This window comes from Peromyscus maniculatus, chromosome 3, assembly GCF_049852395.1.
Source record: "Peromyscus maniculatus bairdii isolate BWxNUB_F1_BW_parent chromosome 3, HU_Pman_BW_mat_3.1, whole genome shotgun sequence".
Lineage (NCBI taxonomy): Eukaryota > Metazoa > Chordata > Mammalia > Rodentia > Cricetidae > Peromyscus > Peromyscus maniculatus.
Window position 1 is genome coordinate 164,142,091 of NC_134854.1, and position 26,441 is coordinate 164,168,531.

Below are 26,441 nucleotides of genomic sequence, written 5' to 3' on the forward strand. Positions count from 1 at the left end.
CTATCATGTGCAGAATGCTGGGTTGGTAGGTGAGAATTAAAACTCCTTGCTTTAACTTCTGACAGCATATTTCCACTAAGAGTAGCCAGCCTTGAGCTATATTCTAAAATAAGTCAACATCATAATTACAAATACAAATTCCTTTTGCTTTTAGAGACAGGGTCTCTCCAGGAAGCTCAGTTAGTCAGTCTTCCTGCTTTCATATTCCAGGTTCTGGGATTATTGGCATGTATGCCCCCACTACTCAGCTTACAGATTTATTTGCTCATAATTATGAATTACGATATTCAAGTGCTAACTGGGATGCAGCGTCCCAATGCCATCCTAGGACCGCGCAGTCTCAGTGTGGAGGCAAATCCAGTTTACATCTTTAATAATTCCTCTGGGTGAAGACAGCCAACTGGTAAGCTGGGTTTGGTCTCAATGGCCCCCTGGCAACAGTGGCAGCTGACTGCAGATCCCATAAACACACTCATTGAGGATGATAGCAAAGACATTGTGGTAGCCCAGCCTCTTCCCCCCAAAAGGCGGAAACAGTTACTTGGTTTGCGCCCACAGCTATGTACAGTGAGGAAGTGTTATGCTGTCGGCTGTTTGCAGTGAAAATGAATAGAATATTGGGAATGCCTCCTCATAATGAAAGAGGAAGTTACAACAACAAAAAATTTGGTGCTCAAAATAAGACAGAATAAGGAACCTTCACTTTTTGTGTGTGTGTTTGTTTAGACTTCTTCTCAGTCTGGCAGTATGCTACAAGAAGAGAGCTGTGCTGAGCAGCTAGGTCATCTCCATGGGGCATGTAATGAATTTGCACATTTTACTCCAACTACTGTATATCTAATCAGAAAAAGATGTCCCCCAGTCCCTGATCTCGCGCCAAACAGTAAAAGGTGATTCCTTATGTTAACAATTTCAGCAGAATGGCTTATTAAAACCAGATTTTAGGGTATTATAAAATGCTTAGAAGCCCTTTAAAATGTCAACTAGGATCCCCAGAGACTACGTAAAATGTCAACCCAGCTCAAGCGCCTGTTTTAAGCAGAATGAATTAGCAGCATGCTGTCGGAGGCTGTTATCCAAAACAATCAGTAAAGAGAAAAACATCAAGCCTTCTTTGTACTTTTATATGAAATAGGCCATTCTGAACCATTTTGTGCCTATTTGAAGATTTTATATTTACTTAAAGCTATGACTAAATATTGAGGCCCCAAACACTTCAGTGTTTAATTTTTGTGTGACTATAAATGCTGTATGTTTAATTAATACGGCTTCATCAGCAAGTCTTGGGCTAGAACCACCTTACATATGGACTGTAATGGCAGAGATCATATGGCAACTCTCACCTTGAGTCAGAAATGGATTCTCCTAGCCTGTTAGTGCTTCACCATAAGGAATCTTTGCTACAATTCCTAGAAAAATTAGTCTTAAAAACAACACTTCCATTTTTTTTTAATGTGTGTGAGAGTGTGGTGGTTGATTGTGGAGACCAGATAAGGGCTTTGGGTACTCCAGACCTGCAGCTACTGAAACCCTAACTCAGGCAGCAAGCGTTCTTAACCACTGAGCTCCTCCCTAGTCACCATAGCACCACTCAAAACCATCTGCTCTTCTCTCTAGAATAAAGTTTTAACCAGTGACCAAGTCTGTGCTCATTGCATGAGTTGGCTGTTTGAAACCTGGAGCTTATGCAGGGACACTTGGCTCAGTCTGGGAGGAAGGGACTGGACCTGCCTGGACTGAGTCTATCAGGTTGATCGCAGTCCTCGGGGGAGGATTTGCCCTGGAGGAGGTGGGAATGGGGGGTAGGCTGGGGGTAAGGGGAGGGAGTGGGAGGGGGGAGAATAGGGGAACCCGTGGCTGATATGTAGAACTGAATGGTATTGTAAAATAAAATAAAAAAAAGATATTTCTTTATAATGTACATTTAATTCTAAGAGTGTCATTGATTTTAATAAAGCTAAAATAGTCTATGCATATACTATTTCTTATTTTCAAGGCCTAGTGTTTTTCTGACAGAGCTAGGTGCTTTCATTCTGAACTCTCATGGTTAGAGAATGGACAATGCAAAAATCTGCCTTGTTGTTCTCATGCATCATGCTACTTGGAAATAAAGATGAGGATAATGGTAACAACATGGTGAGGGCAAGGTTAAAGACAAATGGAGGATGGAACCTTCATTTGCTTAAATTCTGCCTGGCTCTTGTCTTAAGTCAGTCTACAGGAAGTCCTTCTGTATTCTGTGCCCTCCCTCCCTCTCCGTCTTCTCTATGTCCACTTTGGGGTCAATGTGTGCCATGTCTTCTGGCATGCTGGAAATTGCAAAGCTTCTTTTCAGTTAAGCTCAGGGCTATGCCACATCCCAAGAGTTACCAAGAGCACCTTTAGTCCATAGGGTTGCGGAATGTATAGGAATGGGAATTCTAGATCTTAGGTTCTGATTAACCAACCTGTGGCCTTCCACACTCCTTCCCCCTGCACATCATGCACACTAAACACAACTCTAAAATCTGTACATGTCTACAAAGTAGGACAAAAGAAAGATGAGACCTGCATGACTAGTTCATGAAGGAAATGAAAAAACAAAGGCCATCACCATGAATGCCTCATGTGAAAGCTATACTTGGTCTGTCATAAATCTTGAAGCAGGGGGACTTTACAGTAAAATGGGCATGGCCATTCCCCAGGGAGCATTACAAACTGGGTTTATCATACACGGGATACTCTGTTGTTCACAGGGCCCTCAGTGATGGTGCTAACATTTGGGAAAAGCAGAAGGCAGGAGCAGGCTGCCTTCCACACTCAGTCTTTCCCTGATCACATGAGAGTAGTGTATATCTATTGGTGTCCACTCAGGCCTCCAGGCTCCCCTTATTCATAACCCACTCAGGCTTCCAGGCTCCCTTTACCCACAACCCACTCAGGCCTCCAGGTTCCCCTTACCCACAACCCACTCAGGCCTCCAGGCTCCCCTTACCCACAACCCACTCAGACCTCCAGGCTCTCCTTCCCCATAATCCACTTAGGCCTCCAGGCTCTCCTTACCCAGCACCCTTCAGGCTTCCACACTCTCCTTACCCACACCCCTCAGGCTTCCACACTGTCCTTACCCAATATCTTGCTGATGTTGGAATTGTGCATGTCAGGAAAAGCCTGAAGGATTTTCCTCCGTTCATCTTTTGCCCACACCATGAAGGCATTCATCGGACGCTTTATATGGGGCTCGTTGCTGCCACGTCCCCGAGATTCCCTGTAAATTCTTGACTCTGAAACTCCAGCGCTTCCTAGAAACAGGGAACATCACCATGCATGTCAGTGTTGAGACTCTGGCAGCACACTACTCCCCGATGACTGTTTTCTTAGTCTATTAAAATATCTGAAAACAAAAAGTACTTCTGATAATGGTACTCCCAGTTCCTAAGACAGATGCTTGCTTATGAAGTGTCTGTGATAAGCCTGTGGCAGCAAATGTGTATTTTTAAGCCAGTTCTCATTACTTCTTGGGCTTTCAAAAGACTATGGACAGTTTGAGTACTTACTGAAGAGCCCATGGGAAGCTGAGACGTACTGTTTTTTGGATTCTTTGGGGGTATCAGTACTACAGAAATATTACAGATACAAAGGATCTGATAAAACCATGGGACACTCAGGGGTGTGGCAGGCTGGGTTAGGAAAGGCTACACCAATACTGTGAGAACCTGAAGTATTTGTACCTCCCTTTTGTCTCTGAGGACACATCAGTAAAACATGCTAGATAGAACTTTGGCCAAAACAATATAAAGATCTCCCTTTAATGTGGTTGGTGTTTCTTTTCAATCATCTATCTATCTATCTATCTATCTATCTATCTATCTATCTATCTATCTATCTCTCTATCTATCTATCTATCATGACAGTCTATCCTGCCTGTAAAAGGCAATAGCCAATGGATAGATGCATGAGAAAGAATCAATTAATTAGTATGTTATTATTGGCTCTTGTTTTCTGTCATGTTTAAAGTAGGGGGAAAAACATACATTTCACTGAATGTTTTCTCCTAACATGCTATCAAAAGACCAATTGATGGTTGCATTTAGTTATCAAGGGTCACTGATGATAAAGTACCCCTCAACTCCCACGAGTCACACTGAACCTCGGGAAGCTGCACTCCCCCTCCTCTGGCCTCACGTGACTTCATAAAGCATCTTTGTCAGAGTAGCTCACAGCTTGATAGCCAAGATGTTTGGGTTTTGGCTATGAGAAAAAGGGAAGCCAGGAAACATGGCACTCTGCAGCTAAGTCTTCACTGGTGTCATTATTTAAAAAGAAAAAAGGAAAAAAAAAGCATAAAACTTAAATGCTGGGACTTTCTAGTGCTGTGCCACCAAGAAAATCATATCTTTCTTTTTAAAATCCCCCTTATTAATCCATATACCAAAATCTGAAGAAGCCGTAGGCAATCAATCAATATTACCTCTATAGAGTTGGCAAATTAAAAACAACAACAGCAAAGCAGCATCTCTCTAGGTAGCACAGTTCATGGTTCCTCATTCATTATGTGCTCCTTGCTCCATGTAGACTGGAAGCTACTTTGCATATGCACACCACTCAATTAGACAGCGGCAGCACAAGCTTTGCTGTTGGAATGCTCATTGCCAGAGTATATTTTATCATGCAAGCATAACTTAAAATTGATGGAATGTGTTACGACCAATAACTGCCTCTTGATTGACAAGCACAGTGCTAATGCACAACATCATCTTCTGAAATGGGTTTGTAACTAGGGAATGATCATAGGCACATCTGCCGTTTCCGGCTCTTACACCTTACAGCAACATAAGCCACGAGAGCAGCAGTGCGGGACTTCGTCAACTCTAAATAGGCTCTTTGTATGTACGTCAGCCAGGTTTATTCTCCCTGATGCACTAGCAAGACGCAGACGGGGATGGATGCAAGCTTTTCTTTCTTTCTTTTTTTTCCTGGTGCTCCAATTGAACAAGTTCAGTTTCGATGGGATCACGAAATGAGATGTTTAATCTTGCCTAGGTTTTGGCTGCTGAGAACCATGATGGCCAGAGAAGTGTGTGTGCTAAGGAGTCTCAGGGACTCCTCCCTTCCGCAGTCTGTATCTCTAGGGTTTGCCAAGTTTTTTTCCAGCCTGCAGCAAGGCTGGGCCACTAAAGTCCCAAAATACATTAACCTGGTTCTAGAGGAAAGACATGGTTTGGGTCCTATATAAGAGAAACTGTACTTTCTTCTTATGCTCTCTTTACTGTCTCAGCTGAATTGGGTATCTGGCTGCTGGGTGAGATGTTTGAAGCTTGAGGTATAGGAGGGGAGCATGGAGTTCCCCATATGGATGCTGGTAAGATGGGGTCTAGATGTGAGGTTAGAGTAGTATCTGTCTAGTAGTAGTGTGTGAGGACAGTGTGTCAGAAAAAGGCTCCAAGTGCAAGGAAAATGCCCAGAATATGTCCTCCGAACCATGCATTTAGCTGTGAATGCAAGCCACAAAATCAGCTGATAGATACACAGTTCTACAAAGTTTGGCATACAGGAAATGAGGAGGTGATGGGCAGGGTGGCTGCTGGGTAAGGGCATTTGCTTTGGAATTATGTCATCTTAGATCTAAGTCCTGCCTCTGGCACTTACAGCCCCCTGATCCTGGGGAGATGATTCCAAACTGCTGGGATCAATCTCTTTGTCTGTGGTGGCACTGACAGGTGGCATAGATCAAGAAGCACTAAGGAGTGCTGGGCACACAGGTACTGCCCAGTGTGTGTGAGCCCTCACTGGGATGGTCAGGGAGGCGATGGCCTCCCTCTCTGCTCTCTTTGTGATTTTTAAACAGCTCTAAGTACACTTCCACCCCTCCATCCTAGGTTCTGCATGAACAATCCTCACGAACCGTCGGAGTCTCCACTCATATTGAAATCCATCATTCCATGGCTAAATTTCCCTTCTTCATTCGGTTTAACTGCCAGCTGCTGAGTCAGACTCTCCAGTGTTGTTTTTTCCTTTAAAAAAAGAAATTTCAAATGAGACTCTTGAAACTATAATTACTCAAAGACATTTCTCCCCTTGGGCCATATATAATAAAATTGGCTTCTAGGAGACATGGGATATTGGTTTATTCACCTTTGCATGTTCAACATGGCATACTAAGGCAATTAAGGAAAATAATCAGCAGGGCTTTTGAAAGAACTTTGACTCTAACAAACCCTTAAAAAAAAGTCTTGGCATTTGGGTTTTGTGTGCCTAAAGGAGCTAGGCTGGGATCCTTGGAGACAACCTTCCTCAGTCACAAAACGCACATAGAGATTTCCCATCAGCAACCTGTTCTGTATTTGGAAAGCATGCTTCATTTTTATTCAGACAGTAGAGGGGTAGGGGTGGCATAAGGCCCAGACAAAGTCTTCCCCATAGTCAGTTGACCAGAAACAGAACTCAGAGGAGTTCACCTCCGGCTGCCACCTCCCAAATGCCATCTGCATTGCTCACACAAGGGTAATGAAGACACTTAAATATTCATCACTAATTGCTTGTCAAGGCTTTGTACATCCAATGGAAGTGCCTGCTACTTGGACCACAATTTGATTTGGATTGCTCAGCCAAAATATTGAGTTGGCGAATTATTTGAGATACAAATAGACATAAATTAGATCTCAAAGACATCAAGTCTTTTAAAAGCATGCAGTGTGGCTTACATTAGTGGAGAACATGGTGTTAAAATGAAGTGATATTCAAGAAAAATATAATGCTTAGTCTCACCCCCACATGATATTAAATTGCTTCCAAATTAAGAAACCAGTTGACTCTGAGAAAAGGAAAAAGCATGCATGGAGAGGTCTGCTGCCTTCCTCTCAAGTTTTCCAGCCATGCTCTCTGGATGATGTGGTTCTGAGACAGTTTCAGGAAGGCAGCCATTGGCTTCTGCAGCTATAATTCCAGTCTCTTGACAATTCACCAGATTGTTGGAGCAAGATTGTCATGAATGACACTGGTAGATCATATACACTGCAGAACCACTTGCCACCTATGGTAAAATGTTCACAGAACCTAACCAACTATTGATAATCACTGTATCACAGGGGAAAGAGTCCAGCAAATGCTGTCACAAATAACTAACAGGGCATTGAAATCCTTAACACAGTGCAGGCTTTATCTTGGCAAACCTTTGACAATAGTACAATTGTAAGAACTACATTAAAATTTCTCTCAAGTCTGTGGCCTTGGAACTCTGTACTCTATTCATCAAAGTCTGTATCTGACTTGATGGGAAAAACTTAAGTTGTCTATCAGCATACAAGAGAACCCAGTTTACAATTACTCCCCCAGAATCACACAGTATTAAAGCTGAAGTGAGTGGACTCTGACCCAGTTTGTTTGGGATTTGTGATTGGTATTTTTCACAGTTTTGTAACCCCTAGATTTCTTTCTTTTCTTTTTCATTTTCTTTTTCTTTTTTGCCTAAGGGAGTCTGCATTATCCACCAAGCTTAACTGTTTTCATAGTAAATGTAGCTGTTAAAATACAGTTGCATTCATACAGAGAGAGGGGGGGAGGGAGAGGGAGAGGGAGAGGGAGAGGGAGAGGGAGAGGAGAGAGAGAGAGAGAGAGAGAGAGAGAGAGAGAGAGAGAGAGAGAGAGAGAGAGAGAGAGAGAAAGAGAGAGGCCTCCATCAACAACATCTAAGAGTGCTGCCCTGGTCAAAGAAAACATCACTGTACTTCTTTGGAGGAAGGACTGTGTACACATAATACCTTTCAAATTTTGGTCTAACAATCTACAGGGAAATAACACTATATATTGTCCAGAGAATGTCCCATTAGACGAAAAGGTTTTCCAAAGAGAAATATCAAAATAGAGGCAATCAGAATAGAAAAAGAATGAAATGTTAAATGTCTTCTAAGTCACTGAGTTGCTGTGGGATAGCGTTCTGTATGCTGTGAATATGTGTTGCTCTGATAGGTTGATAAATAAAACACTGATTGGCCAATAGCCAGGCAGGAAGTGTAGGTGGGACAAACAGATGAGGAGAATTCTGGGAAGAGAAAGGCTGAGTGAAGAGTCGCCAGACAGACACAGAGGAAGCAAAATGACAAGGTGGAACTGAGAAAAGGTACCAAGCCACATGGCTAAACATAAACAAGAATTATGGGTTAATTTAAGTGTAAGAGCTAGTCAGTAATAAGCTTGAGCTAATGGCCAAGTGGTTATAATTAATATAAGCTTCTGTGTGTTTATTTAGGTCTGAGCAGCCATGAGACCAGGCAGGACACAGGAAAACTTTCAACTACAAATGGCACCCAGACATGGGGCAAGAATTTCCACCTAAAACCTGAGAAAGCTTTAAAAAAGTGTTCTAAAATGGAGCCAAGAGCAGCTTCCTAGTAGTGTCTAACAGGAAAGCTGTGATACAGAGACATTGTGGCATGTGGACTTGAGCTACAGTATGATGGGTTTGCAGAACACAGGCTTGAGACAAGCACCATGGTGGATTCCTGGTGGGGTACACAGAGGAATATTCAGGCCACACAGTATGCTGCATGGTGGATTTTGCTTTTGCTAGTACAAACAAAACAAAAAAACCCCAAAACAACAACAACAAAAACCAAGAGGTTTCTAGGCAACATGCTGCTTTAATGGAGGCATAGACCCACTGCTCCTGAGAGTTGATGGTATACATGGCCCAGAGCTGGAGGTGAATTACCTCTGCCATGTTGAAATGCTGAGGTGGGCAGAGTCTGCAGCCAAGGCTTCAGATTCAGTATTAACTACTGCAGTTTAAAGCAATAGATTCACAATAAAACAGATTCAGATGAGATTAAACCCTCAACTGTTTATAATGTGTGTAAAAATGTATGTAGGCTTAAAAGAAAGAGGAAAAGGAAAATAGACAGTTATATAAAGAAATACATAGTTTTAAAAAATAAAGTCTTTAAAGAGAAAGTAAAAGTAATATAAAAAATAAGCTATGTAAAGATGGAAATCACACCGAGAGTCTAGATTATATTGTCTTTGGGATTGTTAACTTCAGAAAGACATTTGATTGTAAAGGTTGCTCAGTTACCATATATATATCTTGACTTCAAAATTTGTGTCTAAGGATACATTGCTTTGGAAAAGAGGTTTTGCTTTGTTTCCACAGAAAATGAGAACCTGTGGATTGCTCCAGGCTAATATGGTTTGATCAGCCAAGATCCCCTGAAAGGTCTCTGATGACACCATGGCCCAGATGATCCAACATCCAAAACGGCTTCAAAGCAACTGGCAAAGACAATGCAGCCTCACAGACTATTCTAGTCAGGACTTGACCATAATTCTTAATTTTCTCAGGATCCCCATAAGAATACAACACCCTTTATCAGCAGGAAGTAGCCTAGAAAACTATGCCCACATTCCCCCAAAACAGGTTATGGATGTTTGTCTTTGTTTAGGTTGTTGGTTACAAATTAGGTTGTTATTGCTCATAGTCAATCTCTTTCTAAAAAAAGAAAGGGGGATATGATATAGAAATGTAGGTATAGATATGATAGGATGAAAGGGTAGATTATTGAATCTACTTTGAAAGGGCAACTTGTTTAAAATGTTTTAAATTGCTATAGATTTTAGTTTATTGATACAAATTTAAAGTTAATTTTGTTATACTGTATGTATATTTCTACTCTTGTTTAAGGTATTATGTTTGTGCAGCTCATTTAAAATTGTAATGTATAATTAAGAAGTACAGATTAATAATTAGTCATCCATGATAATCAAACTTATATTCATATTAGTTAAATTTTCTAGGTATACATAGATATATTTCAGATAGATAGGTTATCTTCAAACACTTCAAAGAGCTATAGAATATGGCATTTAAAATGTTTTAAAAACTCAGATTTTCTGGACAATGAGACACGTCTGCTTCTGGCAGTACCAATTTACTTCAAAGAGAAAGCTGGGCATTAAAGATACTCCATGTGGAGTTTATCTTCTTCTTGGCAAAAATAGCCATTTGGGCAAGAAACTTTTCTTGCCTGGACTGCTTGACAAAATGTTATATTGACAGGATATCATAGGAAGGTGACGACTGAACTTTACAAGGTGAGATGGTCCTTCAGGTTCCTGCTTCACAGAGGAGACTGCCAGACATTCTACAAGATACAGAGAAAAGCAACTGAGAGACTCTAGGCCTATAGGCTAAAGATGAATACCCCAATGTTACAGAGGAACTCTGGATGACTGTCCAGGCAGGTAGCTGTCTCTGTCATTTCCAAAATTTTGGAAATTTCTTACAATGCATTTCCTGTTTACTTAGATAATATTTTATCCTTCTGTGGTCTTTGATGTAGTTGAAGAGTAAATAGTTATAATTATGGTTTTTCTTGGTTATGATAAGAGATAAGGTAGATGTGAAACCTTGGACTCACAAATATAGGATAAATAGAATATTTTCTTTAATTTTGCCCAATACAAATAGACTAGATATTGTAACTGTAATTCTTGTTTGATAACTGTTCTGTTATTGTAATATTGCTATGTTAAAGTTAAAACCTTCCTTTTTGATTAGACAGAAAAGGGGAAATGCTGTGGGAGTTGTTCTGTATGCTGTGAATATGTATTGGTCTGATTGGTTGATAAATAAAATGCTGATTGGACAATAGCCAGGCAGGAAGTGTAGGCAGGACAAACAGATGAGGAGAATTCTGGGAAGAAAAAGGCTGAGTGAAGACTCACCAGCCAGATACAGAGGAAGCAAGATGACAAGGCAGAACTGAGAAAAGGTACCAAGCCACATGGCTAAACATAAACAAGAATTATGGGTTAATTTAAGTGTAAGAGCAAGTCACTAATAAGCCTGAGCTAATGGCCAAGCAGTTATAATTAATATAAGCCTCTGTGTGTTTATTTGGGTCGGAGAGGCCGTGGGCTCAGGCAGGACACAGGATAACTTTTAACTACACTGAGTCCACTTCTATGGATGACCACCCTACTGAGATGCAAAAACTAAATGAACAGGGATGTTGTGATCAGTTTTTATAGTAAGTTACATATAAGTAGCTGCCTCTAATGTACATGGTATATTGAGACTAAGCAATTCCTTGGCTTTTTTAGAATGGAGCCCCTCACACTGGTCAAGAAGCTGTCAGCTACAGAAAGCAGAGAATGTGGTAGGGTACACATTTTGTCACTCTTTGTGTCTTGTTTCTTAGACATATGGAAAGATCTCCATCCCTCTGGAGGTCCAATGACCCTTTCACAGGGGTCACTTAAGACCATCAGAAAACAGGTATTTACATCATGATCCATAACAGAAGCAAATTACAATTATGAGGCAGCAATGAAATAACTTTAAGGTTGGGAGTCACCACAACATGACAACATGAGGACATGTATTAAAGGGTCACAGTGTTAGGAACATTGAAAACCGCTGCTCTACAGGGACTGACATAGGTGCTATCATTTCTAAGACTCAATCATTTGAGATTATACCCTTTAGTTTCAATATTTCCTTTTACAGAATCCTCTTTTCAAATATGGATGGGAATAAGAATAGTGTGACTCTCACAGTCCTCAGAATTTAAATCTTGCCTAAATAGAATCCGCTTCAATAAAATAAGGAGATAAACATAACAAATGAGAGCAGGGTGTGGTGGCAAGGGCCTGATAATGGCCTGGTAATTTCAGGACTTGGGAGGCTGAAGCAGAGGGGTGGTGTGATTTTGAGGATCTCCTGGGACACACAGTGGAAGTTAAGGTATCCAGAGGTACAGAGTAAGGTCTATTGTCTGAACAAACAAAGACAAGAAAGACCGACCAGGTATTACAGAAGTGTGTGAGAAGATGTTGGAAATCACACAGACCAAGTTTTGGGAAACAAAGAAATGTTGATGGACAAAGGTCATAATTTTCTACCAACTTCATAAACTTGTTTCCATTGGGATCAAATTAATAAAATCATATCAACGATAATTTTCATAGAATTTGCCATGGCATACCTCAATTTTACGAGCAGTTTTGTAAACCACAAATGCCAGTTAGTAGTTAGGGTTTCCTGGGCTCTGTTTACTATTCAGATGCAGATCTAGAACTGTCTTACCCTCCTCCAGTCAGAAAGAGCAGCAACTGAGATCCGTGAACCTTTAAAAATGCTGGCAAAAGTTCTTTCCTCCTGGGGTCATCGCAAAGTAGATGAAAACAATTCTAACAACATGGTCAAAACAGAACTTTGGTGCATATATAAGTATGAGTCAAACAAAATGGTCCATATGCACCTCTGCTGATTGACAATGAGCAATTGGACAACAAACAGATCTCTTTTGGAAATAGAGTACTGTTTGGCTAATCCAGTCTCATATAATTCGAAGGTTTGCTAAAACCAAGGGGAAATATTAGGTTAAGTCAGTTAAGATTCTGTGAAACCTTTCCTGATCTTATATTGTCTGGAATGAAGATCAACTGACTGTATCAAGGTCCAAGAAGAGGAAAGTGCACAGCTATGATTCTAGCACTTGGGAGGTGGAGGGAAGGTATTGTAAGTTCAAGGACAGCCTGGCCAGCATAGTAAGTTCCAGGCCAGTGGCACTACACAGTAGTCTTGGACCCCAAAAGACCAAAGGAGCAAAAGAAAGCCATCCATCTAGACCAGGTGGTTCCAGGGGCCAATGTGCGTAATTACAAAGTTCTCCTTAGAGTCTTCATGTTCTCTTGTGGAACTGCAGCTGGTCTTTGTCTCTGCAGCTTATCCACTGACTAGCACAATGGAGAAGAACATTGAATCGGTAACATATGACACCAATGTTGGGACACAACAGGAAAGCCAAAATATACCTACACTCTCTATTAGACTGGAAAAGACAACAGGGATTAACAGGGAAAGGGACATATTTAACATGGGAATAACTTTAATAAATTACTTAAGAAACTCTAATTTTAAAATTTGATTTAAATTCTCATCAGCTTGCAAACATTTAAGGAATTTATATTTTTATTATTAAAAAAAGAAAATTTCATAGGGAAAACTGAACCCTGGAGAAAAAACATGGTACCAAACATGTTGGGATCATAGGAAGGATTATGGGCCTCAGTTCCCTATGGTAAAGACAAGAAATACATATGATGAGAGTAAGATTTGCGTTATTTTTAAAAATCATTAAATTCTCTCCCTCCTTGTCTATATATAGTAATGTATTTAATGTTTATATTTTTTATTTTTTTCCTTTTCATACTGGGGAATGAGCTTAATTACACATCTGTGCCTACCTAAAAATCAGGTTTTCTTCCATCACTATTACATCAAGTTACACAACTGGAAATTCACAGTGAACACAAAGGAGAGAGTGGCCATCTTTGCTGATTTTCATGGTACAGTCAAAGCAAAGGAGCGCACAGCTATACACCAGGAGAAGCCGGAGCCTTGTCTCCAGTTCTCCGCTCTTCAAGCAAACAGCGGCGTGCGGACAGACAGTTCCCCATCCCTCTCTGAAACTGGGATTCACGTGGGCAGTGAGCTTTGCCCCCCACCAGGCACACAGAACCAAGGAGTGAGATAAGCTGTGGATCAGCTGCCATAATGGACATCTCTGAAATAAAGCTCACAGAGCTAGAAAACTCGTAAAAGGCGCATGCATGTAATGGCAAAACAGAGTGTGACTGTCAAGTGTTGACTTGGTAGCAGCTAAACCCCTCTGGCTGCAGTTTTTTGTCACTCTTTTTTATGGTCTCCTACTACACTAATGACATGGAGAATAAGGAAGTAGTGAAAAGAAAAGAAAAGAAAAGAAAAGAAAAGAAAAGAAAAGAAAAGAAAAGAAAAGAAAAGAAAAGAAAAGAAAAGAAAAGAAAAAAAGACTTTAACTCTCCAATCCAATTACATGAACTTCACAGCCCACCAGAGACCTTAGAGGATTATTCATAATGTTGTCCTGGTTTAGCAGCTGGGGATGTTTTCATCTGCTTAAATAGAAGATGAAGAAGCTACATGGATGGCCATCCCCTCAGCCCCATGCTTACTGACAGCTCTGTGCTCTGTAACCTAACCATCCACCCACATGAACTAACAGGATATATAGGAGACAGGCTTTCTTGTAAAGTATGTATGAATTACATATAAACACACACATACAACATACACTAAGAAACAAAACTCCTCCGACTTCAACAGATAAATTTTATAGAATATGGTAACATTTGTGAAAGAGTTCTTTGACTTCTATTTTTGTGAGATTATGTATGGAAACTTTGGGTGTCCTGGACTCTGAGACCCTTGAGGAATGAGAGAGCCCACGGAGATGCATGGGCCTGCCAATCAAGAGGTCAGAACTGTGTCTGTATGTCCTCTGGTCCAGTTAGACAGACAATCAGCCTTTGTTAACTCTGCCCCTCCACCCCCTCAAATTCAATTTGAGATTCAGGTTTGACTTTTGTTGCACATATGATCTCCTAGTTTGAAATCTGGTAGCAAGCTTCATGACATGTTTCTTGAAGTGTAATTATCCTCTAAACTCAGGAGCCCAGTCTCACCTGGTAATGTGGTCAAAAGGAAACCCACTGGGAAAACATGCTTCCTTATAAAGTGACACGAGGCTGAAGGTTGATGGAAAAATCAGAGAAGTTCGGAGTTTCTATGTTAGCTTCTAAGTTCAGCTTAACAATAAAAATTACAAAATGATTTGTGGAGACAACTGATGAAATTCTTAATAATTTAAAAAAATAATTGTAAAGGGGAGACATATTTAAAGGTTTATGAAGAATATTCAAAAGCTTATATGAAACAACTAATTCTGATTTTCATGAAGAAAGAACACTTAGGAACTAAACCTACACACTTGATGCGTGTGTCAGTTCTGATCGCTGTGAATTAGAGTTAAGAGCAATGGGTACACAATGTGGAAACAGCATGAAGCTGGAGTTCATGTGATAAGATACATTTGATGGTGTCTTCATAGTGTGTTCCTGTAAGAACTGGAATAGAGAAAAGCTAAGATTAGTGATGGTGGTTGCTTGAACTTCGCACAGGCTTGAATTACTCTATCAAAATCCAACTTGTCATGATTGAGAATGTGGAAAGGCCCTGAAGAAGTATAAGAGAGGGAAAAAGAGACAACAATGGCTGCTTTAAATGCCTTGAGAGGCTTTGTGTTTTAGGATAACCATGACATGTTCTTGTTGAGACATAGAAATTTTACTGTACGTGGTCAATAGAACACTGACCAAAGATTATCACTTATCAGGTGAAAGACACAGAACCATGGAATGAAGTTACCTAACAGATGGAGCTGTGTCCACTGAGTGTGCTGATGAGCTGTCTCATCTCCCCGAGGTGTCCGTGTGTTGGCCATGTGACTGTGCCCATTAGGGACATCAAGGGGCCATAGTCACATGGCCTCCATGGTCTCGTGGCCAGTTGTGCTGAGGCTGTTTGGTTGTCTTTGAATCCTAAAAGGCTATGTGTTTTTATCACCAACCTGACTGAACTCTGTATGACAGATGTAAAGTACTTGGAACAAATATAAACATTTGTACATTTTCTCTACCTCTTCATAATTTCTCTAAAGCTACTCAGTAATACACTTCAACCTTAAAGGTAGGTACTCCATACAGATGGAAACGCTGGGTGAAAACAGTTTCTAAGTTTTATAGTCATTGTCTTAAATTCAAGGAATAGGTTACAAGCAAATCAAATAGTGGTTATTCAGATCTATTCTATGAGAACACTTACAGATGTAGGCAGTTCATAAAAGACACAGTTGGATGTCCAAGTCTAACAAGATTATTATTTTTTTGACACAAAGGCCCATTGAGAGAGAAAGGGAAGCAACATGGTAGCCTGAGTGTGACATTGCCAGAGGGCAGTACCATGGTAGCCCAAGTGTGTCACTCACAGAAAAGTCACTCTGAGGATTCTGTCAAATGTCAATGATTCACAAAGAAGCTACAAAGGAGTACTGTCACTCAAAATCACGACATCGCTCACTTATCATGTGGGAGCCTGTGGTGTGTGTGAGAAAGAGAGGAGGCCATCAGAGGAAAAACTGAGACTCAAGACTTCAAGCATCTGTGTACACATCCAGTCAGGATACAACTAACACCTAGGGAGGATTTACTGTTCGCTTACATCACTGCAGGCGTACGTGTGGTGCTCACCATGTTTAACCAGAAGGGTTAGTGGGAGACATACAGGTGGCAAACAAAGAGAAAATAGTAGAATTCATCATCTATAGGGGACAGACATGTGGTAGGTGTGCACAAGCACACACATAGAACTAGAATTCTGTGCAGTGATAATTGTTCTATAAACAATGGGCGGCTCAGTCATGGCAGTACAGAAGCACACAGGGGTTTTCTCTTTCATTTTTCTTTTGCATGGGATAAAAGCTATGAAACTGTCAGCGTTCTTACAAATGTGACCCGAGTAGCCAGCATTTACTTCAGTTGGATAAATTGAATTAGACTGTTTTATAGAGTCATGGGTCTGCTCCAGAAACACTGGATCTGATAAATAGAAACCGGCATACTATGGTTATAGTTCACTTTTCAATTATACATGGTAGTTTTAGGTGAAGAGACAGGAAAAGAAAGATAGGAATATACACTTAAAATCTCATTTTAATGAACAGCAAAAACTTTACTTCATATTTTATCAGAACTGCTGGGAATGTAATGTAAATAAGATTGGGTATATTCTTGCTGGTTTTATGGCTCTCATTCCCTATGAGAGAGGCCAGTGTATGGAGAAAGGAAGCACTGAGAAGAGAGAGGAGGCAGGAGAAACAAAGACAGGTTAGGAGAGTCTACTAACCATGGAGACGCTAACCTAATGTGTGAGAGTTTTGTGATTTAAGCTTTAAGAATCTATGTTGAGACGTACACATGTCCAACACAGGGCCACAAGCTGAGCACACAGGTACTGCTTACTTTCCTAAAATCTCTTGTGGTTCATTGGAAAAAAAGATTAAACTCAATGCCAAAGGACGGAGGCCCAAATACTGATCTGCCACTTTTAAGTTCCTCCAGTCTTTTCAAATATTGTTTCCTTTCCTTTTTCTTTTCCTTTTTCCTTTCCTCTCCTCCCCTCCCCTCCCCTCCCCTCCCCTCCCCTCCCCTCCCCTCCCCTCCCCTTCCCTCCCCTCCCCTCCCCTCCCCTCCCCTTCCCTCCCCTCCCCTCTCCTCTCCTCTCCTTTCCTTTCCTTTTTCCTTTCCTTTCCTTCTCTAGAGTGTGTATGGAAACACCACAAATGTGAAGGCACAAAATACAAATCCATAGCCATTAGCCATTATTGTTCCCATGACTCATGGTTGTAAGCAAGGATTTCTCATTTTCAAGAGAGGGACGAGGTATGTCTGGAAAGATCTTATAGTATGCTAAAGTTTGAATGTTTTCCTGATAGCTCTAATTCATATTGGTAAGATCTTTAAAAGGTCATGATAGTGAGTACATCTATTACATAGACGAGGTGTTTATTTTATCTGTGTCTTCCTATGAAACTGGCTTAAGGAAGAACATGATTTTGAGGAGGATGGGGGTATAGATGTGAAAGGGGAGACAACTCTTGATAGACTAGGTTGTGAAAGATAACAGTCTGGGGGCACCAACAAAAGCTAGTCTTTACTCACACAAAATTTAGGGACTCTACATAAGCAGATTTATAACTCCATCACTTTGGTACAGACACTTTATATTTTGGTATATATTCTTCTTATCTATGCATTACTTCATGTACTCTTAAGTTATCTAGAATGTTCTCTATCCAGTGCTGCCAGGGATGCTGTTATTAGCATCTGCTCATCCCCTGAAATGAAGAGACAGTTTCAGTCACTAGGATGACAGGGTGGAAGTCCCTCTGAAAACCCAATGTGGCACACCCTGGGAGTCTCATTTTATTGGGCCATTTTGCCCTAACCTCTCTAACCAGAATGATGTAAGAACACAAGACTCTCTGTTTGAAAACATGCACAGCTTTTCTAGGCTTGGAAATTAAACCATAAAAAGTTTACTGAAAAAAAAAAACCTTTAAAAAGCTCCTTAAAAACTCACACCATAATTGCTCCCCACCAAGCGTGGGCACTTGCTAGCTGTGAGCAGTGGCACACTGACAAATGTATGAAAACGGAGAGCAGGCTATACTAAGAGAAAGAAAAAGTCTTCCACTGGCCATCTGTGAAAATAAGGCATGTGGCCATTAAATGCAGAGGCTGTAAATATACACAAACTCCATGAAGCAAATGGCAAAAAAGGACCAAACTTCAAACTCAAACAAATCAAAATGTTTAATGCATAGTTACCACTGCTGGAGGAAACAGCTCTGATCTTTGCAGTCTGTAAACTCGGCATGTATTTCAATTAAATACCCCCAGAAAGGAGAGAGAGAGAGAGAGAGAAAGAAAGAAATGAAAAGATGCAGAAGAAAACCTTCTGGAACAAAAAGCTGTGGATGGCCTGTACTCAATTTCTGGACACAAACAGCCCCTCTACCTGGCACCTGCCTGTCAAGGATGTCGATCGGAGTTATTGAAAGGCTGACACATAGGATGATGGATGGGTGATGACATAATACCTACTCATCTTTTTTTTTCCCCATACTGGGCTTTTGAAAACTGGCTGTTCTGTGCTGATAATATTCACCGAAGGGCTTCCTCCCCATCCCTGTCCCATAAGAGGGGTTCTCTGGCTAACATGCTGAGAATCAGGAGGTTTTGTAAATGTAAAACAAAGACAAAGGAAACCTGAGGTTAAGATAGTGCCCCACACACAGAAGACTGGTCTAGTTTCTCTAATGATCACTTTCCCAGCCAGCAGGTCCCTACCCATGCCACATACATTTGCAGAAGACAGAGACTTCCATCAGAACAAAAGCAAATATTCATCTTCAGACTGTATGTGTCTTTTAATTAAAGTCACTAAGTCATTATATACAAATGTAAAGATTAAGGTAATATAGATGCACTTTCATAAAAGAATATTATTAATCACTTGTGTTACTTCTATTATTTTAATTAGTTCTTAGGCAAATTCTAATCACATGATTGATAAGATCAGGTTCATTCTCTCTCTCTCTCTGCTTGTGTGTGTGTGTGTGTGTGTGTGTGTGTGTGTGTGTGTGTGTCTCATATATACATACACACACACACACACACACATGCATGGCTATTAATAAAATCTGATTTACAAATGCAGGCTCAGAAGGCTCCCCCTTCTTTCCTCCCCCGAAGGGCTTACCTGCCATGCCTACCTCCCTTGTAAAGCTATTCTCTAGCAATTGACAAATGCAGTCCTAATTTGGCCACTATGATCCATTTTGGCTCATAGCAGTATTTACAATGGCCATCTAGAGACCGTTAATTGAAAGCATCTTCTACTGAATGGAGACACGCATGTGTTTCTTCTCGCTCACTATTTCAAAGGAAAGTCCCTAGCTCATGAGTCCTCTCAGGCCTTCTCAGATAACTCTGCTAGATTCCCTGTGTCAGTTTCTGAAGCGCTAACACAGCCCACCCCATCCATCAGACGGCTGGTAAAGCATCCATGAGGAATGATGGATGTGAAATTATCACTAGGGTACCATCAGATGCACTCACTGCCATTTGTAACTAATGCTCTCAAACTACCCATTTTTTTTTCATTATTAAACATCTGCATTAAGTCAACATTGGTCACTGTCATTTCAGGTTTGGTGCTCTGTTTAAGGGACGGAAGAGGGTAAAGCTCCTGAGAGGAGAGATTCTGAGTGCCACTGTGATAAAATTAATCTGTTTGCAAATTACCCTGTGCATTCCTGAGTAGGGCTTCTATGAATTTGACTCCTGTAGCTCTTGAGTGAACTGTGATTTAAAACAAGTGCATTGCTGACCACCACATTCACCTGTCTATAGAAAGTTGCCAAGGAGTTTTCTTGAGCTTCAAAGGTATTCTCCTAGCAGCTATTTGCAATTATAGATGAATTCTCAGCATGTATAAACATGGCTGGTACAGGGACTGTAGACCATGTATGGTAAGTAAATTCTCAACTTTAAGAAATAAATGCACACCTTTATATGCTTACTTCCCTTACTTTAAATAAGAAAAGCAGGACAGAAGTCGGTCTTAACATGTATGGAAAGCACATATGTGAACACGAGTCATAGATTCTGATCTATCACCAAACACTGTTTTCCTGTGCCCACACTTTGATATTATTTAACTTTTTGTGAGCCACGAGTGAGATATAAGGTCCTAGATGGTAGTGTTGGGAGAGCTAAAGGCAGTGAGAGGCGATGGTTATACAACGCAACTCAGGTTCATAGATAAATATTTGAGAACCCAGTGCCATTTTTATGGTATGGCGGGCATTGACTATTGCCTTTCCTATCCAATACCTACCTGACACTTCTTTTTTACTCTGCTAAGACCACCTTTGATTTCCAAGTGTCCCTTGATCTCAGAGAGAGCAATTCTCTAATTCCGTTACAGAAAAGGATTTGTGAGCAACTTAAAGGCATTTCCATAAATTCATATGAGCCACTTCTAGCCAGTGAGATATTTGGGGAAGCCAGTTAGCAGAGGAAGGCCCATGGGAATGGAGCTTAACAAAGGGAAAACAGCCCCTCCCCTGAACCATCTGGATGATGGGTAGTTGAGTTGCAGGTTCACCAACCATTTTGTGAGCCAAAGGGAAAAAAATCAAGAGTCAGAGATTTCGACCCAGATATCATGAAGCTGATAAACAAAGGGTGACTAAATCTTGCCTCTGAACACTCATATTTGATAGTGATTAAGTATGTGTTTATGTTCTTGTACTTACAGTTCCTCATTTGTTGAGAAACGTGTTCCAGACACAATAACATGGGGTTCACTCTTCCCAGGGAAACCACATTTGGAAGGAGAGAAAGGATCTGGGGACTTTCAGATCACCTTCTCCTTGTAGGTGTGTGTCCAAGTTTCTGTTGTCGTCATACTGCCTGGCAGGACCAGCACTGCACAAAACCAGGCTCTGTGACCTAGAGCAGAGACTACCACGTCCAGACCTGCTGTCCACTGGCCTGTGTGCTCAAGAGGCTGTCCTGGCAGGACTAAGGAAGCAGAGCCTCAAACACTTCCATGCTTCCTACCCGAGATCCCTCCTTTTCCACCCTTAACATGGAGGTTTCTGCTACAATGTCATCTGTAGCAGCACTCTGTGGCAGAAGATAACATTATTTGAATATACAATCAGCCTATAATTAACCAGAGATGACAATTATAAATACACTCTGTCCCAGAGTTTCCAAGAAACCTGACACACACAGTTCTTGGGTTTGTTGAAACACTTCCAAGAAAAGTAAAGAAGTGAAAAATCTTTTAGAAATCTTCAATTAAAATATGTTTCAGTAAAAATGACTTTCATCGTGTGTTTCATGTCACCCGGCAAACATTTGTCCTCCTCTTCACACCTCTAATTGTTTTCACTGGCCAATTACAGCTACATAGAATTGAGACCTTCTACTTTGGACAGCCGTGCTTTTCATATGTGAAGAGACGTCAACAGGCATAAAGTTTGTATGCCCGAGGGAACACTTCCCCAGGACAGGACTTTAGTTATTTGGATCTTGGGGCTGTCTACATGCATCTCTGTAGAACAGTGTAGAGTTTGAGGCTGGAGTTTGCTCTTTTCAGTCCCCTCTGCTCTGTATCCAGCCCTGCCATCCTTCTGCCTGACCTCTGTCTTTTTATTTATCGTGTGTGTGTGTGTGTGTGTGTGTGTGTGTGTGTGTACATGTGTTTGATTGTGTGTACATGTATATAGGTGCCTTTCAGAGGCCAGAAGAGGGGTAGATCTACTGGAGTTGAGTTCCAGCCTGTTGGCACCTGACATGTGTGCTGGGAACCAGCACTGGTCCTCTCTAAGAGCCAACAGCACTGGTAACCACTACGCAATCTCTCCAGCCCAGGGAAGGTTACTTTAGGTAGCAAATAGCATTCTTTGGAGACTTCAAATGGCACGAGAAAATGCTAGTGAAAAATGTGAAAGGACTTTATCACTCATTCTACTGATAACTTTCTCTGAGAACTCCAAAGGGAAGTTTCAAGCTAATCGCTAACCTGCATGGGAACTGTCTTCGGAAGAAGGGTGCACAATTCTGAAAACCTAAGAGAAGGGCAGGACCTGGGGAAAGGCAGTCAAAGTATGGGATGATATTTCAAGCACAAGTATTCACCTTTGTCGTTACAGATAAATAATTGCTAGGGCATAGTACGCAACCCGGGTTCTATACCTGCTCTTGATAGATGGGACTTACACCTAAAAATATGCAAATAATAATTTTACCTCAATTGCCAGCAAGCTTCATATTTTATTGTTCAAAACCAACCCCCCAACTCAGGACTGTCTGTGACAGCCAGTAGATGTGAATGTTGAATAATCAATCACCTTTCCAAAGATGCAGATTTGACATTATCCTCATCACCTTCCCCCAGGTCACAGGTTGATCAGGGTAGACCTGATACCCAGGTTTATCCAACAGAAAAAGGCCCCAGCGAGCACGAGGGTCCCTGCTGCCAAGCACTGCGGCACACTCAAGTGCTCTCCTGCAGGACTACAGTGCTGTGGGGAAGCCGACTCAGACCCTCTGGCTGCACGACTTTAGAGGAAGACTGTGCCACACTGTTATGTTAGATAGAAAGGCTTCATTTTTATAAAATCTCCACGTCAAAACAGATAAAAACACAAGCCTAAGATTGAACCACAGATATAGAGAGAAGGTTCAGTGGTTAGGAGCACACACTTGCAGAGGGCCTGAGTTTGGTTCCCAGCACCCAGTTGGGTGGTCCACAGCTCCCTGTAACTCCAGCTCCAGGGTTCTGTTTGTGGGCACCTGTACTCACATGCACGTTCACACACACACACACACACACACACACACACACACACACACACACACACACTTGGTTAATTACAAAGTTAAAAAGATAAATCTAAAGAGATAAAAAAATGTTAATAATATTTTGAAGCCAATCAGTAAGGACCTTGAGGTTGGGGGCAGTGACTCAGCTCATTAGCAGGAACTAGAAGGTTATTACTTCAAAAATAGATTTAAAAATTGATGGTACAGCTCTTCCAAAGAGGAAGGGAGGTGAAGGAGGGCTTCCCTGCAAAGGCAACGGCAATGGCTGCCGCTCAAACAGGAGGTGCTAACCAGAGTGAAATCAAACGCGCGTGGGTGTGGCTGTGGGACAAGAAGTGGCATCGAGGCCCCCTTGGCATGCGTGAGCCTGGACTAGAGTGCGTGCAGGCGGCTGCACTGCTGTGGCTTAATCAGAAGGCTCTGGAGTCACTGAAGGCGTGCGTGAGAGCAACAGCTGATCTGTATTAGAGAAGATTAACTCCCATAGCCATGGTGGAGAGCCAGGATTATTTTATGTACTCCTGTTGCCTTACAGGCCGTCAGCACAATTATTGCCCTCCGATGTGAATGACTGATCTGTAACCACAGCTAAACAGCTTGCTGCTCAGGGGCTTCGGGAACTTCATGAAGATGGATTTCCATACCATCAAAGTGCTTTTAATGGGCTCCCGGATCCAACCACAAGACCTATTTTGCAAGTATATAGAATTCGGGATGAAGGCTTCCTGTCCAAAAGGATTTGGTCGGTTGTCACTTGACAATTCCCAGCCAGCACAAGGGAGGGGAATGAGGGGAGATAGGTAGAGTTGTCTCTGCGTTGGAGGATTAAAAACAAGGGGGAGGGTTACAGATGTTCACGGAATGCAACCAACTGCTGCATCCACAGCTGAATTCAAAGCGCTTAACAAATAGCGGCAATTTAGCTCTGCTTGCGAGGAATAGCTCCCGTCACTTTGCGTTAGCATCTGGCCAAGTGTTAAACTCATTTCGACGCAGGGAGCAGAGGAAAGGGTTTCTTGCTGGAGCGTCCTTTCAAGAATGTTTAAATATTTGAACATAAATCCCTTTATGCTTGCTATCATTCCCTCTTAGGGCTGCCACGGTGTTTCTTTCTGCTGTCCCTTCTAGTCTCACTTGGGCTACAGGAACTGTGAGAGCTGCAGGCCTGTGGGAAGGCATCCTGAACACAGGGCCGCCCCCAGAGAGGGAGCAGAAGTGGACTTGTTTCTCCATCCTGGATATTTACTCATGTGAGGACCCAGGAGAGCGGCAGCTTAGAAGGGTCATGGCCCACGTCCACCTGTGCTATACTCTGGGTGCTTCCCTACCTACTTCTGTGTGACACATGGCAAACCAGAGAGAGCGACCCACTGGAGCAAGCTGCTCCTTCCGAGAAGTTTCTGGAGGACTTACGTGCTCCTCAGGAGGATGAACTTGTAAACCATTGGCAAGCAGCTGCTCATACCCACACCCCTTACCTACAGTATCAGTAGGATGATGAGAATTCAGTTACCATTCAACATTTTCACCCTGGTACTACCCAAAGACGTCCACCACTCCACACACACTACAGTGACAAAGCTTACACACAAATCAAAAGGCCTGAAGCCGATCGTGCCTCTGGCTAGTTTAGCTCTGCTGGCTTTGGGTAGAATGCAGAAGGTCAAAGCACATTTTGTGTCAATGATAAAGTCAGACTTTCCAATTCTGCAGTCCCTAGCACTTGACAGTGGTAACATTATGACAGGCTCAGGAGCCAGGGTATCATCCAAGCTTAGGCTGACTAAAGAAGATTCCCTGTTTTCAAATCCAGCTGATCCCCAAATACAAGCTAAGTATCTCTGGAAGGCAAAACTTGCCCTCAGACACAGCATTTCAAATGCCACTTTGTTTTAATACACACTGGCAGCAAACAGGGTGATGTTCCTCCCCAGTAAGGTCTGGGGATATAATAGTGTTCTAACACTTCCCACTGCTAGACTGCTTTGATCTGGATGGGCCTCTGGAACTGCTTGTTGACAGGGGAGGGCCAGGAGGGGCTGTCGTTCTGAAGACAGTGAGGAGAAAGGACAGGAGAAGGAGAGCATCCGGGTGCTTACAGCACTGACTCCGAGAGGAAGGTGCTGCCGGCACTGACCTTGTCTGTCCGGCAGTTGTTGAGACCTATGCTGTTCACCACAGCCACCTTCCCGTCCAGCGCCTGCTGCTCCCGCCTGAGCTGCTCCTTCATCTGGCGAGCTTCTTGGATTGCCTTGGTGACAGCATCATGGTCATTTAAATAACCTAGGGATGAGACACAACAGATGTACAAAATGCATGGGAGAGGGACAGGTGGACTTTGGCCATGGCCATTACTTCTTGGGGGGTAGTGATGGCTAGGATCTGGCAGAACCTTGTGTCTTCACGAAATTCATCTGCAATAAATGAATGAGAGCACAATTGGGGATGACTGATTCACACAGCCATATATGAAAACACTGCCAAATACCCATAGTATAAAACAAAAAACAAAACAAAACAAAAAAAGGCTTACACCATGTCTAGTTACTTCTAAAAACAAATTTAAAGCAAAATTTTATCTAAAGTTTTAAGTCAACACTTGAGTGTCTTTAAGACCTAAGTGTCTTAAAGATTGAATTTATTTTGAACTGTGCATGTGTGCACTTGTGTGTGTATGTCTGTGTATGTGTATATGTATATGAGTGCAATGCCCACAGAGGCCAGAAGAGGTCCTCTGATTCCCTGGAACTGGAGTCACACATGTCTGTGATCTATGCAATGTGGCTGCTGGGAACCAAACTTGGGTCCTCTTAGAAAGTAGTACATGCTCTTCACCATTGAACACTGAGTGTTCCAAAGCTTAAAAATACAACTTTATTTTACTCCCACGCAGAGGTCATGTGCATTCTATGGAAAGATTTGTGCATTGGTAATCACCACTATGATTACCAAGGGTCTCAGAATACCAGAACAGTCGGGTCAGAGTTCGTGGCTAGGACAATCAGGCCTGTCCCAGACAGATGGAATAAATTATTATTAGCTGACTGGAGGAAGCATGTTCCCCTCCTCTAAATCCACTTGCTGTGGAAATGAACTACAGGTGGCAGTGGTTTGCTGAGCATCTAAACTCCGAAGAGCCATGAGACTAGACTTCAAGCACAGAATGTCACCAGGAACCTGCAACTGGTAAGATATCGGGGGTACTGTTAGCTCTAGTCTCAACTCACTCTTAATAACACAATCAAGTGGCCAGCTCAGATCTGAAACTCCCCAACTCAGGCTTGGTAAAGTGGCTGCTGACAGAGCTTTAAAGGGTGGTGAGGGAGGGAGCTAAGGGGATTTTTGATCTCAACTGAACTGTTCCCATTTATTTATTTGTTGTGCATTCTTGTGCAGAGTTGCATCATTTTAGGGTAGAAGAGAAATGAGAGAGAAAAACAGCCAGTGCATTTGCAAATATTTAAAGGATGGCTAATATTTTGTTTCTCTATCTTTTAACTGGGGCATAAAATGGCATAAGATGGATCTGTAATATGAAATTGCCCAGAAAAGGGACTTGTTTGTGACATGAGGCTAAATCTAACCAGATCCATTGGTGAGCTGTGACAGATGGAGGGACT

At 41.9% G+C, this 26,441-nt stretch overlaps 1 protein-coding gene across 12 annotated transcripts in view; it reads right to left on the minus strand.

The window, feature by feature from the left end:
* Positions 1-26,441, minus strand: part of Sox5 (SRY-box transcription factor 5) — a 1,002,153-nt gene that overhangs the window by 9,374 nt on the left and 966,338 nt on the right. For all 12 annotated transcript variants that reach the window (XM_076568276.1, XM_076568278.1, XM_016008328.3 and 9 more), the window contains 3 exons: positions 24,959-25,104; positions 5,885-5,993; positions 3,108-3,281 (listed from right to left, as the gene is read on the minus strand). In XM_076568276.1, coding sequence (XP_076424391.1) covers positions 3,108-3,281; positions 5,885-5,993; positions 24,959-25,104 — 429 coding nt within the window. The remainder of the gene's footprint in view (positions 1-3,107; positions 3,282-5,884; positions 5,994-24,958; positions 25,105-26,441) is intronic.